This window comes from Sminthopsis crassicaudata, chromosome 5 (assembly GCF_048593235.1).
Source record: "Sminthopsis crassicaudata isolate SCR6 chromosome 5, ASM4859323v1, whole genome shotgun sequence".
Classification (NCBI taxonomy): Eukaryota; Metazoa; Chordata; class Mammalia; order Dasyuromorphia; family Dasyuridae; genus Sminthopsis; species Sminthopsis crassicaudata.
The window spans coordinates 188,312,131-188,329,645 of NC_133621.1; the positions used below are offsets into that span (position 1 = coordinate 188,312,131).

General features: G+C 35.5%; 1 protein-coding gene across 1 annotated transcript in view; it reads left to right on the forward strand.

Annotated features, from left to right (window-relative positions):
* Window positions 1-17,515, forward strand: part of GUCY2C (guanylate cyclase 2C) — a 107,428-nt gene that overhangs the window by 29,746 nt on the left and 60,167 nt on the right. The window contains exons 6-8 of the mRNA XM_074269105.1: window positions 3,012-3,108; window positions 11,193-11,301; window positions 12,251-12,377. Coding sequence (XP_074125206.1) covers window positions 3,012-3,108; window positions 11,193-11,301; window positions 12,251-12,377 — 333 coding nt within the window. The remainder of the gene's footprint in view (window positions 1-3,011; window positions 3,109-11,192; window positions 11,302-12,250; window positions 12,378-17,515) is intronic.

Here is a 17,515-nt window from a genome sequence, read left to right on the forward strand (position 1 = left end):
TTATTTCTTCCATTGTAATCATATACCACCACTTGTATAGCTTCCCCAATTGATAAGCATTTTCTCAATTTATAATTCTTTTCTACTACAAAAAGTGCTGTTATAAATATTTTTGTACATAAATGTCTTTCTTTTTGTTTTTTAGTCCCTTTAAGATGTAGATCTATGTAAAGGGCTGAAACTCTTAAAAGGTGTGCTTGAATCAGACAAGGGAGCACTTAAGGCTAATTTCCTATTGGACAATAACTCTATTAACATATGCTTGGAATTTCTCTTCTCTCAGTTAATGCTGGCTCAATGCTTGTGGTTAAAAGAATTGTAGGTAAGGCATAGGGGGTAGAGTGAGAGAGGTGAGAGAATTTTACTTGGCCTCAGGACAAGGAGGAGAAAAGTGTGGATATTCTGGACTCTAGAAACAAGGAGGGATCCTTGGCAAAACTCCTGGAAGTTTTGTCTATCTCCTTCATTTCTCCCCCTAAAGATCAAGGACTTTTGCTTATCCTGACTCCGGCTGTTCCTGAGGCCTCCAGGGAGCTAGCCCAGACTTTACAGATCTAGTAGTGATATTTCTAGGTCAAAGAGTATGCACAATTCCTAGTACCTTTGGGCAGAACTCCAAATTGCTATCTAGAATAGTTGGATTAGTTTACAATTCCATTAAAAATGTATTAGTGTCTCAATTTTCCCACATCCCTTCCAATATTTGTTATTTTCTTTTTTTGTCATATTATCCAATCTATGGCTAATATGTACCTTAGGGCTATTTTATTTTGCATTCTATAATCGATAGTGATTCAGAGCATTTTTTCATATTAATACAGATATCTTTGATTTTTCCATCTAACAACTTCCTATTCATATCCTTTGATCATTTATCACTTGGAGAATGACTTGTATTTTTATAAAGTTGACTCAGTTCTGCATATATTTGAGAAATGAGGCTTTTATTAGAGAAAATTGCATTAAAATTTTCAGTTATTCTTTCTGTATAATTCTTTCCATTTTATTCTCCTTTCCCCTTGTTTAACTTATTCTCTCTTTGTTTTCCCTTCTCAGAAGTATTTTGCTTCCGACTGTCACTTTCCCTTCTCTCCTCTGATGCTGCTATCACTTTAGTACATACCCTCATCATCTCACATCTAGAAGATTGCAACAGCCTGCTAGTGGGTGTTCCTGTCAAAGTCTCTGTCCACTCCAATTCATTCTTCAGTCACTAAAGTAATTTTCCTAAAATATACGTCCAATCATGTCATCCTCCTACTCAAATTCCAGTGGCGTTCTATCATCTATAGGAACGTGTGCTAAATGCTTTGTTTGGCATTCAAAGATCTTAATAGTTAAGCTTAATGTTAGGTTCTTACTAAGTGCTAATGAGATAATGAGATATTAGGTTCTTACTAAGTGCTAAATCGGTACATGACAATTTTCTAGTTCTGGCCTTTCCTGGGAGTTTGACTTGTGAATTCCTGGGGAAGAGCTTGCGTGCTTGGGAGGAGCAAGCTCATTGGTTGAAGTAATTCTTCCCAGAAGCCCTTGCATTATCCCACGCCCATTCTCTGGGAGGACAAAGGGGGCAGCACTCCAGAGACAGAGAGTCTCTGCTCTAGACCAGACTTGAGGCAGTTCTCTGCAGGAAGGGAAATCACTTCTCTGGACAAGAGTTAACGGCAACTGTCTGGAGACAATGGTTCTCTACAGGAAGAAGAATCTGTCCGAGAGATTGAGCTGACACAGCAGATCTCCTCCCAGAGAGCAATTGGCAGCTTTTGGAGACAACAGCATGTTACATACATACACATTGTGATGGTCCAGTCTAGCTCCTCTGAAGGGCTCAGAATAAGTCCTTAAATGCGAAGGTCTGGGCTAGCTCCTCTGAAGGGCTCAGAATAAGTCCTTGTCAGGATAAGCAAAAGTCCTTGCCCCACATTGGGCGCCAATATGTCATGAGCTGTGATTTCCCTTCCTGCAGAGAGCTGCCTCAAGTCTGGTCTAGAGCAGAGACTCTCTATCTCTGGAGTGCTTCCCTCTTTATCCTCCCAGAGAATGGGCGTGGGATAATGCAAGGGCTTCTGGGAAGAATTACTTCAACCAATGAGCTTGCTCCTCCCAAGCACGCAAGCTCTTCCCCAGGAATTCACAAGTCAAACTCCCAGGAAAGTCTGGAACTAGAAAATTGTCATGTACCGACTTAGCACTTAGTAAGAACTTAATATCTCATTATCTCATTAGCACTTAGTAAGAACCTAACAGCTTAACCTCTTTTTTTACTTTTCCAGTCTTCTTACACATTACTCCCTAGCACATACTCTTCAATTCAATGACACTGGCCTTATGTATCTTACACAAACAAGATAAGCCATCTCTAACCAAGACGTGCCAACTCTAGGCATTTTCTTTGGCTGTTCCCCATAACTGGAATACTCTTCCTCTGCTCCAGCTACTAACTTCCCTGGTTTCCTGAGTCCCAACTAAAATCCCACCTTCACAGGAAGGCTTCTCCAACCCTTTTAATTCCAACGATTTCCCGCTTTTAATTCCTTTCTATTTATCCTGTATATAATTTGATTTATACATATTTGTATGTTGTCCCTCACATTAGACTTTTAAACTTCTTGAAGGTAGGGATTCTCTTTTTCGTTTTTTTTATATTCTCAGTACTTAGAACAAAGGCTAGGCATATAGTAGGAGCTTAATGTTTACTGATTATATTCACACTCATATACACAAAATATATACATATACATATTATTCATATGTATGTATATAAACGATACATATATATACATACATGTGTGTGTATGTGTACACATACATATGAAAATAGCTGTCTTAGGAGCTTTAAAGTTTCCTCCTTTTGGAGATTTTCAGATAGAGACTGAATCACCATTTCTTGTGTTACTGTAGAGAGACTATTTGGGTGTGAATTAGACTAGATGACCTCTGGGGTTGACTCCTCTGAGTTTCTGTATTCTCTTTATATCTAGCTTTATCTCTTTTCCTTCTCCTCACAGTGATTATCATGTGTGGGACTCCAGATTCTGTTAATGCTCTCAAGAATAATTATGAATCTGATGAAAACATCATCATTGTTCTGGTGGATCTTTTCAAGTGAGTATTGCTCTGAGCACTCTCCACCTTTTGGTACAGGGAGTAGAGCACTGGGTCTAGGCTGAGAAGCCTAGGTTCAAATCCCACTCTGAAGCTCATTATCTGGGCCCCAGTTTTCCTCCATATAAAATGATGAAGTTGTGCTAAATAGCTTCTAAGACCCTTTGTGACTCTTAAGCTATGATCTCAAATATTCTTTCTTATGAAACATACTCTCTTGCTACATTTTTCATGGCATCTGTGGATGATGTCCCAAAGATAAATACTGTTTTTGAACTATAGCTTTATTTCTTCTTTAAATTCCATTAAATTAAAAATCACAGGATTGCAGAAGACATTAGAAATGATCTAACCTAATTTCCTTATTTTGCAAATGAGAGTACTAAGAGCCAGAGAGTGATTTTCAACAAACATTTATTGGATGCCTGAAATTCATAAGGCATTCTCCTAGACTGAAGAGATACAAAAATATATGACATGGATTTCTAACCTCAAAGAGATTACAGTTCATTAAAGGGAGATAAGATATGCGTAGCTAAATATTATTAAAAGTGGAATATAATAAATAAATGGGGGTTTCAAAATGAAATAATGTAGTATTTCAACAGGACGAGCTCAATGGAAGGGAATTTCAAGCATTAGGAATGGTATAAGCAAAGGCATGGAGACAAGAGAGAATGGTAAGTATGGGAAAATGATGAGTAGTTCAATTTGGCCATAGTATAAAGTGAGTGAAGAAAAGTAGCAAAAGATAAAGCTGGAACCCAAATACTGAAGATCTTGAATACCAGAATAAATAAAATGGACTCTACTAAGTAGATGACATGATGGAGACCCGTGAGAAACTTTGAATGAGGCCATAATGTCATGAGAACTGTGTATTCATAAGATTCATCAGGTAATTATTTGTAGATGGATTAAAAATAAATCAATCTGAAGATTAATGCAATACTTTAGGCGGAAGTAATGCAGGCACTGAGAGTGGAAAGAAATAAAGGAATATGAAAGATATTTTAGAGGTAGAGGAGATAGGGAGAGAGATGAGGAAGAATCATAAATGATTCCAAGGTTTAAAGTCTACATCAGTTAGATGGTAGAATCATGAGCAGAAAATAAAGAAGGTGGGAAGAAGAAGAAAAAGAAGTTTAGCAGGTGGGAGTGGGGTAGGGGGAAGATAATGAGTTTATTTTTGCACATGTTGAATTTAAAGTGATGTCTGGGGACAGCTGGAAATTCCATCTGATTATACTCAGTATCACTGCTAGCAGTCACCAGACTAGAATTCATTGTGAGATGAAATAGAATAGGAATTTGAAAGCTCTATTACCCTGAACTCTCACTCACCTGCCTAGCCAAGTCTATTAGTTCTGTACATCCAAGAATGTAATCATTCTTTCCATTATAAACAGCCTTTGCTCCCAGTCTACTTTCATTACACCTGTTTTGATAAGAGGTAAGCTCTAGATAAAAAGACTTGACTTATATAGCTGATCTTTGACCTTTGGGAAATATAAGCTATAAAACATGTAGATTTTTTTTTTTTTAATTCTCTCCTTACTAAAACCAGGGAAGGAAAATTCTAGATAAGGGATCCTCTTCTCTTCCCCCACCTTTATTTATTTTTTTAACTTTCTTTCTCCTTGTAGCTACCATAACTTAATTTAGAATAGACTCAGTTTTGGAGAAGAGCCAATCGAAACTTAGTAAGTAGTAGTTCTTTGGCCATTTGCCCACTTGCTTTAGTTTGAGTCACATGACTATTTCCTAGTCTAAAGGAATGATTAATTATCAATCATCTAAGTTCAAATTTTAAAAGTTCAAACCAAAAGCTTTATTACTTTATTTACTACGTGTCATATTTTCCTAGTCTTATCATCCACACTGAATACATTTGGTTGGTTGTATTTTCACTGCAGTGGGAGAAACATGCTCTTTTGTTTGAGCTGAATGTTCAGTGCTCAGAAAGAATCAGCCCAGTCACAAGGGTTGGAATGCTTCAGTAGTCTTAGTATATTTAGCCAAGAACATCTGGTCCAAACTTCTCATTTTATAGATGAAGAAACTATGGTCCAGAGAAGCACCTCATACTCTAGGCAGTATGCATTAGAGGATAAATTTGAACTCAGATCCTCTGATTCCAGGCCAGTGTTCTTTCTACTGTTCTACACTATCTCTAACTAATGTATTTGTAAAAGTCCTGAAGTAGGCCATATTTAAATTTCTAATTCTTTATTTCCTGGAATCCTTCCTGAGGGAACTCCTCATTATTGTCATCATACTCTCTCTGGGAAGCCTTGCTGATAAATTCTAAAGGTGTTCTTTTAAAATTTGTTTAATTTTCAGTCTCCTTTGGGGTCCTTCAAGTTGAACCCCATTCTCAATTAATAAAATATGGGAAGAACTATTGAACTTTTTGTCTTATTTATACAAGGTATTCAAGTAACATAGTAATTAAGAAACAGGTAGGTAGCACAATGGATAGTGATGGGACTGGAATGAGGAAGATCTGAGTTCAAATACATCTTTAAACTCTTACTAGCTTTGTTATTCTACCACTTAGTTTTCCCATCTGTAAAATGTGAATAAAATAAGAGCACCTTCTTTCCAGGGCAATTTTGAGGATAAAAGAGATACTATCTGTAAAATACCTTGAAAATATAAACGCTCTTAACAACTCTTAACAACTTAACAACTAGAAAACTTGGATCCCCTGCATATTTACAGGAACAACATCAGAAAAATCCAAAAACCTATTTTTGCTTCTTCTTCCTCATCTGTTAAATCAGCTTGAATATCCAGTCTTGATTTCTGTTCAGATAACAATATCTGTAAAAGTTAAAAAGAATATTGTCAAATATGCCAGTGTAGTTTAGCCTCAAACATACCAGTTTACATACAAAAAGTCTAAAGAAAATATTGGCTTATTGGCTAGGACAATCTTGATATTTTCATGGCCAAAATTAACTACGAGAGGAATAAGAAAAAGTGAATTTGTGTCAGTCAACATGTATTTCTTAAGCCCCTTCTTTGGGGTAATCATCACAAACATATAGATAAAAGACAGTCTCTACTCTCAAAGAGCTCACATTCCAGTGTGGGGAAAAAGTATTAAGAACAGTGGAGCCAGCTCTAAGAGGGGCAAAGACAAGATGGCAGAGTGAAGTCAGGAAGCTGCTTAAGCTTTCCCAGTTTCCCTTGACAACCACATGAAACCAAACCTCTGAACAGAGTCTGATGGAATGAATCTACCTTCAGTTCAAGATAGATTGAAAGGACTTCAAGAAAGATCAGTCTCACTGGGATAAAAGGATTGTTCAGCCCTGCTCAGATGGTGTCCAAGAAAGCCTGAGAAAGTTCAGCAACTGAGATCTTCAGTCCTGGCTCAACAGTAGTGCATACCTCCAGCTCTAGCCCAGAAGGCAAATTGACAGCCTGGGAAATCAGGTTATTGTCTAGAAAGATCAGGTAGGGCTACCCCTGATGTGAGCAAAGAGTACCTGTGCTCAAAAGGAAAGGCACAGAGTAACACAAAAATCTTGGAATAGCACTCTCTGTGCTCCAGGAGCAGGGCCTGACCTTAAAAGTCACAAAATAAGAAAAAAAAAAAGGAAAGAAAGAAACTGAGCAAGAAATAGAAAAGAACCTTGATCATAGAAAGCTACTATGGTGACAGGGAAGACCAAAACACCAACTCAAAAGAGGACAAAATGCCCACATGGGAAATCTCAAATGGTGATATGAATTGGTCTCAAGTCCAAAGAGGCTTCTTGGAAGGTCATAAAAGATTTTAAAAGGCAAATAAGAAAGTTAGGGGGAAATGGGAAGAAAAAAAAAAAAAAAACTAGAGGTATGTAAGAGAGAGAGTCAGCTTGGAAAAGAAAGAACAAAAAATGAATAAAGAAAATAATTCCTTAAAAGTATAATTGAAAAAATGTTATAATTATAAAATTAATAAAAAAAAGTATAATTGACTAAATGCAAAAAAAAAAAAAAAAAAAATCCACTGAAGAAAACACCTTGAAAAGTAGAATTAATCAAAGGGGAAAAGAGATACAAAAGGTACTTGAAAAAAAATCCCAGCCTAATTTGAATGTTATGGAATATTATTGTTCTGTAAGAAATGACCAGCAGGATGAATACAGAGAGGCCTGGAGAGACTCATATGAACTGATGCTGAGTAAAATGAGCAGAACCAGGAGATCATTATATACTTCAACAACAATACTGTATGAGGTTGTATTCTGATAGAAGTGGATATCTTCAATAAAGAGAAAATATAATTCAGTTCCAATTGATCAATGATGGACAGAATCAGCTACACCCAGAGAAGAAACACTGGGAAATGAATGTGGACTACTTGGATTTTTGTTTTTCTTCCTAGGTTATTTTTACCTTCTGAATCCAATTCTTCTTGTGCAACAAGAAAACTGTACGGTTCTGCACACATATATTGTATCTAGGGTATACTATAACATATTTAACATGTGTAAGACTGCTTGCCATCTAGGGGAGGGAGTGAAGGGAGGGAAGGGAAAAGTCGGAATAGAAGTGAGTGCAAGGGATAATGCTGTAAAAAATTACCCATGCATTTGTTCTGTCAACAAAAAGTTATAATGGAAAAAAAAAAAAAAAGAAAAAATCCCACCTTAAAAATTAGAACTGGGCAAATGGAAGCTAATGACTCTTGAGACATCAAGAATCAGTCAAACTTAAAAGAATGAAAAAAATGAAAGAAAATGTAAAATGACTCATTGGAAAAATAGCCAATCTGGAAAATAGATCCAGGAGAGAGAGTTTAAAAATTATTGAACTTCTTAAAGGCTATTTTTCAAGAGATTTTTTCTCGCGATCATCAAGGAAATCTGCCCTGACATATTAGAATCAGAAGGGGAAATAGTCATCGAAAGAATCACCTCTGCGAAGAGAAAACCCAAAGAAACATTGTTAAAAAACTACAGAATTCTAATCTCAAGGAAAAAATACTGCAAACTGCCAGACCAAAACAATTTCAGGGAGCAAGGAACAAGAGTCAGTATTAACCAGGATCTAGTAGCTTCTACAATAAAGGATCAGAGGGCCTAGAATACCATATTCTGGAGGGCAAAGGACCTGGGATTGGACAACTTAAAATCAACTATCCAGTGAGACGGAGCATTATCTTTCTGAGGAGGAGATTGATCTTCAATGAAATAGGGTCTTTCAATCATTTCTGTTTAAAAGATGAGAATTAAACATAAAATTTGACTTTCAAACACAGGACCAATGGAATCTTAGAAATTAAGAATTGATTTTATTAAAAAACAAACAAAACAGATAAACTTTGGGCTAATTTGATTAGAAAAAGGAAAGAAAAAAAAAAAACAAATTTCCATCATTGAAAATGAAAAGGGTGAACTTACCACCAATGAAGGAGAAATTAAAACAATAATTAGGAGCTATTTTGCCAACTATGCCAGCAAGTTTAATAATCTAATTGAAATGGATGAATATTTACAAAAATATAAATTGCCAAGATTATCACAAGAGGAAATAAATTACTTAAATAACCCAATTTTAGAAAAAGAAATTGAACAAGCCTTTGATGAGCTCACTAAAAAAAAAACAAAACTCTAAGGCAAGATGGATTTACAAATGAATTCTATCAAACATTTAAAGAACAAATTAATTCCAAAACCATATAAACTATTTGGGAAAATAAGTAAAGAAGGAGTTCTGCCAAATTTGTTCCATGACACAAATATACTACTGGTATATATATTAAACCAGGAAGAGCCAAAATAGAGAAAGAAAATTACAGACCGATCTCCCTAATGAATATTGATGCAAAAAATTTAAATAAAATATTAGCAAAGAGATTACAATAATTTATCAGCAAGATAATATACTGTGACCAAGTGAGATTTATACCAGGAATGCAGGGCTGATTCAATATAAGGCAAACTATAGATATAATCACCTATATCAGTAGCAAAACTAACAGAAATCATACAATAATTTCAAGATCAGAAAAAGCTTTTGACAAAATACAGAACCCATTCCTATTAAAAACACTAGAAAGCATAGGAATAAATGGATTTTTCCTTAAAGGGATAAGCAGCATCTATTTAAAATCACCAGCAAGCATTATTTGTAATAGGGAGAAATTAGGTACATTTCCAATAAGATCAAGGGTGAAACAAGAATACCCATTATCACCACTAATATTAAATATTGTACTAGAAATGTTGGCTTTAGCCTTAAGAAAAGAAAAACAAATGAAAGGAATTAGAGTAAACAATGAGGAGATAAAACTATCACTCTTTGCAGATGATAGGATGTATACTTAAATAATCCTAAAGAATCATCCAAAAACTTACTTGAAATAATTAACAGCTTTAGCAAAATTGCAGGATATAAAATAAGCTCACACAAACCATCAGCATTTCTAAATGTTACTAATGAAATCCAGCAGGAAGAGATAGAAAGAGAAATTCTGTTTAAAATAACTATAGGCAAAATAGAATATTTGGGTGTCCACCTTCCAAGATATATGAACTATATGAACACAATTACAAAATACTTTACATATAAGTAAAGTCACATCTAAATAATTGGAAAAATATCAATTGCTCATGAGTAGGCTGAGGTAATATATAATAAAAATGACCTACAATGTTTTCCTGGTTCTGCTTGTTTTACTTAACATTAGTTCATGTCAATATTTCCAGACCTTTCTAAAATCATCCTGTTAATTAAATTTTTTATAGAACAATAACATTTTATTACTTTCATATATCATAATTTATTCAGTCATTCCTCAATCAATGGGCATCTACTAATTTTCCTTTATTTTGCTACCACAAAAAAGTTGCTACAAACATTTTTGCACATGTGGGTCCTTTTCCCTCTTTTATGACTTCTTTGGGATACAGATCCAGTAGTGGGAAGCTAGATCAAAGGGTATATACAGTTTTATAGCCCTTTGGGCATAGTTCTAAATTGCTCTCCAGAATGGTTAGATCATTTCATGACCCCCCCCAACAATGCATTAATGTTGCAATTTTCCAATATCCCCTCCAACATTTATCATTATCTTTTCCTATCATTTTAGCCAATCTGAGAGATGTGTCACCTCAGGGTTTTTTTTTAATTTGCCTTTCTCTAACCAATAGAGATTTAGATTTTTTTTTTCATTTGACTATGGATAGCTTTTATTTCTTCATCTGAAATTGTCTGTTCATATCTTTTGACCATTGATAAATGATCATTTAATGATCTTTTAATTTTGGCTGTGTTCATTTTGTTTGTGCAAAATATTTTTAGTTCTATGTAATCAAAATTGACCATTTTGCATTTCATAATGTTCTCTAGTTTTTCTTTAGCCATAAATTCCCTCCTTCTTTAAAGCTCTGATAAACTGTCCCTTGCTCTCTTAATTTGCTTATACAATCAACTTTTGTGTTTAAATTTATCCATTTTGACCTTGTTTTAGTATGGAGTGTGAGATGTAAGTTTATCATTCTATGAGAAATGATGAAAAGGCTGATTTTTAGAAAGACCTGGAAAGATTTGCCTATTAAACAAACAGAACCAGGAAAACATTGTACACCATTGAACATGGCAACAGCAAGATTGTGTGATGATCAACTAAGACAGACTTGGTTCTTGTCAGAAGTTCAGGGATCCAAACCAATTCCAAAACTTTGGATAGAAAATGGCACCTGCATACAAAGAGAACTATGGAGACTGAATGTAAATCAGCACATACCATATTCACTTCTTTTTTTTCTATAGTTTTTTTTTTCTTGTGGTTTTTCCCTTTTCTGATATTTCTCCCCAACATGATTCATAAGGAAATGTGTAAAAAAAATATACATGTGTAACAAAAAAAAATGTTTCTTGACATGTAACCAAGGAAAATGATTAAAAAAAAAAAAAAAAGAGCAGTAGAGTCATAGAACATTTTGTGACCCATATACAACTTTTTTTTTTGAGGTCAAAATGTATAAGAAAATTATCTTCAGGCTTTATTAGACCTCTTTCATGTTTTAAGAAAGCTGTTTTTGGGTATATTGTCAAAAGGGAACCTATGCTTTTTATTTCAGTAACCAGTACTTTGAGAACACCACATCAGCTCCTTACATGAAAAACGTCCTTGTGGTGACATTGAACTCTACGAAATCCAGCTTATCCAACCTACTAAATATTTCATTGGTAATCCACATTTAGTGCAATTTTCTTTGTTTTGGTCAATGGGGCCCCACATGCTAGACTTGACAACAATTTGTTTCCTTCTCATAGACTATTACCATCACACCGTGCTAAGGTTTAGACTTGAACTACTCTATTGTCACGACAGCTTCATATTGAAAGAAACATCTGTCACATTCAAGTAGAAAGATAAAAGCCCCCTAGTTTTGCCTCTCTGATAGGCATTGATATGTAATAGCATTTGATCTTCTCATTCTATCTTCCTTCCCCACCTCCTGCTATGTATCTCTTAAACAAGTCTGTCACCATTAGAAATTCATTCTTGGGTTAGATTGTTGTCCTTTGTTAAAATATCACCAGGAAGGGTGGGTAGCAAAGTAATTGTTACCAATCACTAACTTAATGTGAAAATGTTTATTCAAACTTTTTTAGTCTAGAATTTTGAGAAGACTATATTTGGAAAGGTGAAACCTTCTGTAAGGGGCCTTAGATATCTAGTGGGCATTCTGAGGACCTTGGGAACTTGGAGGGTCAGGGGTCTAGCTTGAGATGAGGCATACAAAGAGGTGGGATTATATAATTTGACCAAAAGCTATCATCCCTCATGCTATAATTTGAGACCCTTCTACACATCTCTGTGTGCTCTTTGGGAAGTTGAGAGGCCTAGTTTCAAATCTCACTCTGACTCTCACTAGCTGGGTGATTGGGCATTTAAGCTTTCTAAGCTTCAGTTTCCTTGTCCCTAAAAGAGGGAGAAAGCTACTTGTAGCATCTACTTCATAGTGCTATTAGTGAGGATCAAATGAAATAATGTGTAAATGCAGACTATTTTCCCTTCCCTTAGTCTTGCACTGAACTGAACTACGTATCCTTTTGATGAACTTAAAACTAGAATATTGGTTTAGACTCAATTTTTTTTTGTGGGGTTCTCCCCACAATCCTTTCCTTTTAGGTGAAAGATGAGTTTGTTCTTGCCCACATGGATGGAATCATGCTATTTGGACACATGGTTCAGCAAGCACTTCAAAATACATCAAATGCCCATTTTTCCCATGGTTTCCGAAACCTCACTTTCCAAGGTACTTAAGTATAAAATTCATGTGTATGAAATCAACACCTTTTAAATAAAGTTGAAGATGGGTTTTGATGTCTAAATTGATCATAAGCAGCAATGGGAAAGATTTGCTAGGATGGTCACTCAAAATATTATCCCATATCTCTTGTGTAGAGAACCACAATTCAACTTTCTTTCTTTTTTTCCTTCTCCCCGCTCTTTTAAAAAACATTCTTATGCTTCTCTTGAGTTTTGTATTTGAAGATCAAACTTTCTGTTCAGCTCTATTTCATTGAATGTCCATCTTTTCCCCTGAAAATAATGCTTGTTTTTTTTGCCAGATAATTGTCCAAGATCCTTTGCTTTCTGGAATATCATACTCCAGGTCCTTTGATCCTTTTAAGTGGAAGCTGCAAGGGGTTGGGTAATCCTGATTGTGGCTCCTTGATATTTGAATTGTTTTTTTTCTGGCTGCTTGCAATGTTTTTCCTCTTTGATTTGATAATTATGGAATTTAGCTACAATATTCCTTACTTTTCATTTTGGGGTCTCTTTCAGGAGATGATCAGTGGATTCTTTCAATGACTATTTTACCTCTGGTTCTAGGATATCAGGGTAGTTTTCCTTAATGATTTATTGGAAGATATTGTCCAACCTCTTTTTTTCATCATGGCTTTCCTGTAGTCCAGTAATTCTTAGATTGTCTCTCTTGGATCTATTTTTTAGGTCAGTTTTTCCAATGAGGCTACATTTTCTTCTATTTTTTCAATTTTTTGGTTTTTTTTTTTTTTGACTGATTCTTGATATCTCATTGACTCATCCACTTCCATTTGTCCAATTTTAATTTTTAATAAATTATTTAGTTAGATTTTTTAAAAATCTAACTTTTGCATATGTCCAATTGTACTTTTACAGGATTTATTTTGTTCATTGGATTTTTTTTTCCTATTTCATCAATTCTATTTTTCAAGGAGCTGGGTTCTTTCTCTATTTTGCCAAATTTATTTTTTAAAAAGTTTTTTTCTTTAGTATTTTTTTCCATTTCATCAAACAAATTTTTAAGGAATTGTTTTCTTCAGCCAACTTCTATGTTTCCTTTTTCAAACTCTCCAGCAAAGCTCTCATTTCTTTCTTTTTAAAATTTTTTTGCTGAGGCAATTGAGGTTAAGTGACTTGCCCAGGGTCACACAGCTAGGAAGTGTTAAGTGTTGTTTTTTTTTTTTAAATTCATTTTTCCAAATTATCCCCTCCCTCCCTCCACTCCCTCCCCCCAATGGCAGATAATCCCATACATTTTACATGTGTTACAATATAACCTAGATACAATATATGTGTGTAAATACCATTTTCTTGTTGCACATTAATTATTAGCTTCCGAAGGTATAAGTAACCTGGGTAGATAAACAGTAGTGCTAACAATTTACATTCGCTTCCCAGTGTTCCTTCTCTGGGTATAGTTATTTCTGTCCATCATTGATCAACTGGAAGTGAGTTGGATCTTCTTTATGTTGAAGATTTCCATTTCCATCAGAATACATCCTCATACAGTATTGTTGTTGAAGTGTACAGTGATTTTCCGGTTCTGCTCATTTCACTCAGCAACAGTTGATTTAAGTCTCTCCAAGCCTCTCTATATTCCTCCTGCTGGTCATTTCTTACAGAGCAATAATATTCCATATCATTCATATACCATAATTTACCCAACCATTCTCCAATTGATGGACATCCATTCAACTTCCAGTTTCTAGCTACAACAAAAAGAGCTGCCACAAACATTTTGGCACATACAGGTCCCTTTCCGCTCTTTAGTATTTCTTTGGGATATAATCCCAATAACAGCAATGCTGGGTCAAAGGGTATGCACAATTTGACAACTTTTTGGGCATAGTTCCAAATTGCTCTCCAGAATGGCTGGATTCTTTCACAACTCCACCAGCAATGTATTAGTGTCCCAGTTTTCCCACATCCCCTCCAACATTCATCATCATTTGTTCCTGTCATCTTAGCCAATCTGACAGGTATGTAGTGGTATCTCAGAGTTGTCTTAATTTGCATTTCTCTGATCAGTAGTGATTTGGAACACTCTTTCATATGAGTGGAAATAGTTTCAATTTCATCATCTGAGAATTGTCTGTTCATATCCCTTGACCATTTATCAATTGGAGAATGGTTTGGTTTCAGAGTCAGTTCTCTATATATTTTGGAAATGAGGCCTTTGTCAGAACCTTTACTTTTAAAAATATTTTCCCAATTTGTTACTTCCCTTCTAATCTTGTTTGCATTAGTATTGTTTGTACAGAAACTTTTTAGTTTGATGTAATCAAAATCTTCTATTTTGTGATCAATAATGATCTCTAATTCTCCTCTGGTCATAAATTCCTTCCTCCTCCACAGGTCTGAGAGGTAGACTATTCTCTGTTCCTCTAATCTATTTATGATCTCCTTCTTTATGCCTAAATCATGGACCCATTTTGATCTTATCTTGGTATATGCTGTTAAGTGTGGATCCATATCTAATTTCTGCCATACTAATTTCCAGTTTTCCCAACAGTTTCTTCCGAATAATGAATTTTTGTCCCTAATGTTGGTATCTTTGGGTTTGTCAAAGATTAGATTGCTATAGATGTACCCTTTTTTGTTCTTTGTATCTAATCTGTTCCACTGATCTATTGTTCTATTTCTTAGCCAGTACCAAATGGTTTTGGTGACTGCTGCTATATAATATAGCTTTAGATCAGGTACAGGAAGTGTTAAGTGTTTGAGACCAGATTTGAACTCAGGTCCTCCTGACTTCAGAGCTGGTGCTCTATCCACTGTACCACCTAGCTGACCCAAAGCTCTCATTTCTTTCCTCTCTTTTAAGAGCCTTTTTGTACTCTTCCAAGAAAGCCTTTTGAGCTTAAGAGCAGTTCATATTCCCCTTTGAGCTTCATCTGAAGGCATTTTGATTTTGGTGTTCTCTTCTGGGCTTGTGCTCTCGTCTTTTTTGTGTCCATAGTAGTTCTCTATGGTTGAAGGTCTTTTTGCTTTTTTGCTCATTTTTAAAGGTTAAGTGTGTGCTCCTAGGGAATAGGGGAGATTGTCCTATAAGAAGACAGGGGCTTTTAATTGCCTATTCTGGGGCCAGCAGTGCTACAGGTTTCCCCATTGTGCTGGGTGAACCTAGCTATGCCCTGCCTGTTATGCTGGGATTTATGGCCTCACTTTTTGCCTTCTGTAGTCGCATTGGAGCAAACAGCTAGTTTGCTAATCCACTGGCCTTCTGAACCAGGACAGAGTCTCAGTGCTGCTACATTTTGGCTAATAGCTTCTCACTAGATTCCCTATGCAAGCCTCTCCTCTCTGAGCCTCCATAGATTGCATCTTTTGTGTTTTCCCTGCCAAATTGAGACAGAGCTTTCTTAAAGTCCTTCCAAAATAATTTATGATGGAAAATTATTATACTCTGAATATTTGTGTGATCTGTCACTCCAAAATCTATTCAGAGGCTTGATCTAGTGTTAATTCTGAGGGAAACCAGGAAGAGTTCAGGTAGTCCTATCTACTCTCTGCCATCTTGGCTCTGCCCTTTCTTCCCCCATTCCCATAATTCAACTTTCAAAGAGGACTAGGTAGGATTTATGTTGACAGATGGAAGACTAAAAAGAAGGACATTAAAAAAAAAAAGAAAGAGCCACACCACAGTAATTCTAGAATTGTCTAATTTATTGAAACAGTATCCCTAGAGTTTCCCTCAAAAACCACATGAAACCAAGTCTCTGAATAGAGTCTGAAGGAATAAAATTTCCTTCTAGCTCAAGATAGACTGGAAAAACTTCAAGAAAGGTCAGTCTTAACTGGAGTGAAAAGGGTTTTTGGCCCAACTCAGACTCTGGGAAAGGTTTTTTTTTTTAATCACAGCAAATCAGCAACTAAGACCCTCAGTCCTGCTTCAGCAGAGGAACAAATCAGTGAGGCAGCTTCCAGTCTCAACTCCGAAGGAAAATTCTGGGAAACCAGACTATTTCCTGGAAAGAGTAGGCAAAACTACCCCCTGCATACACAAGGGGCCCCTGTGCTCAAAGCCTGTGCTCAGAACTGCACAGGAAGCTTGGGACAGTGTTCTCTTTTCCCCAGAAGTGGAGCACAACCATAAAAGTAAAAAAAGAGAATACACACAAAAAAAAAAAAAAAAAAAAAGAAAGAAAAGAAAAGAAAGAAAGAAGATGAGCAAGAAACAGAAAAAAATCTTGACCATAGAAAGCTACTATGGTGACAGGACAGAGCAAAACATCACCTCAGACAAGGACAAAATGTCCATAGAAGAAATTTCAAAGAGTGATATGAACTGGTCTGAAGTCTAAGGATGCTTCTTGGAAATGCTCATAAAAAACTTTAAAAGGCAAATAAAAGAAGTAGGAGAAAAAAATGAGACAGTATCTCTAAAACTCTTTTCTTCCTCATGAGTTCTAATTAGCTATCCAGAAAATATAAATTTTTCTATTTTTCAGTATTCTATATTTCAAGACCTCAGAGATCTGTAAATCATAACTGTGTAAGTGCATTATGCAGTTATCCCTTCCACATTGAGATTATTAGGAGTATGATAGCACTACCCCCAACTTGATCTGATAAATCCATATAAATTTTTTAACCTTCCTTTGTATCAGAGAAGTCTGAATTATTATGGTATGAAAGATAAAATATATTGATGTTATAATACTATACATATATTTTACTCATTTCTGAGTTTCAAAACTTTTTCTGTATCATCTGTGGCTTTTGCAAAACTCCCCCCAAATTCCCATTTCTTTTCTTACACTAATCTATAATATATGGAAATTATGATGGGGAAAGTCGTGATGTGGAAGGGATAACTGTACAATCTATTAGCATTTCTGGTTGTCTCATTAATTGTTATAGAAAAAAAAAACCTATATCACCTTAATAGTAGTTTGAAAATATGGTGAGTCTTCCTAAACTTAGTCAAGCTGAATTATGGACACCACACACACACACACACACACACAAGCTTGTACTTGAAGCTTTTCTACCTCTGAAGGACGTGTCCTTTAACAAAGTCTTCATACATCTTGGGTTGTATCCATCCTATTAGGGCAATACATTGGTAGTGATATTTATCAAGAGTTTTTGTTGCCAATTCTATGTGATGCTGAAGGCATG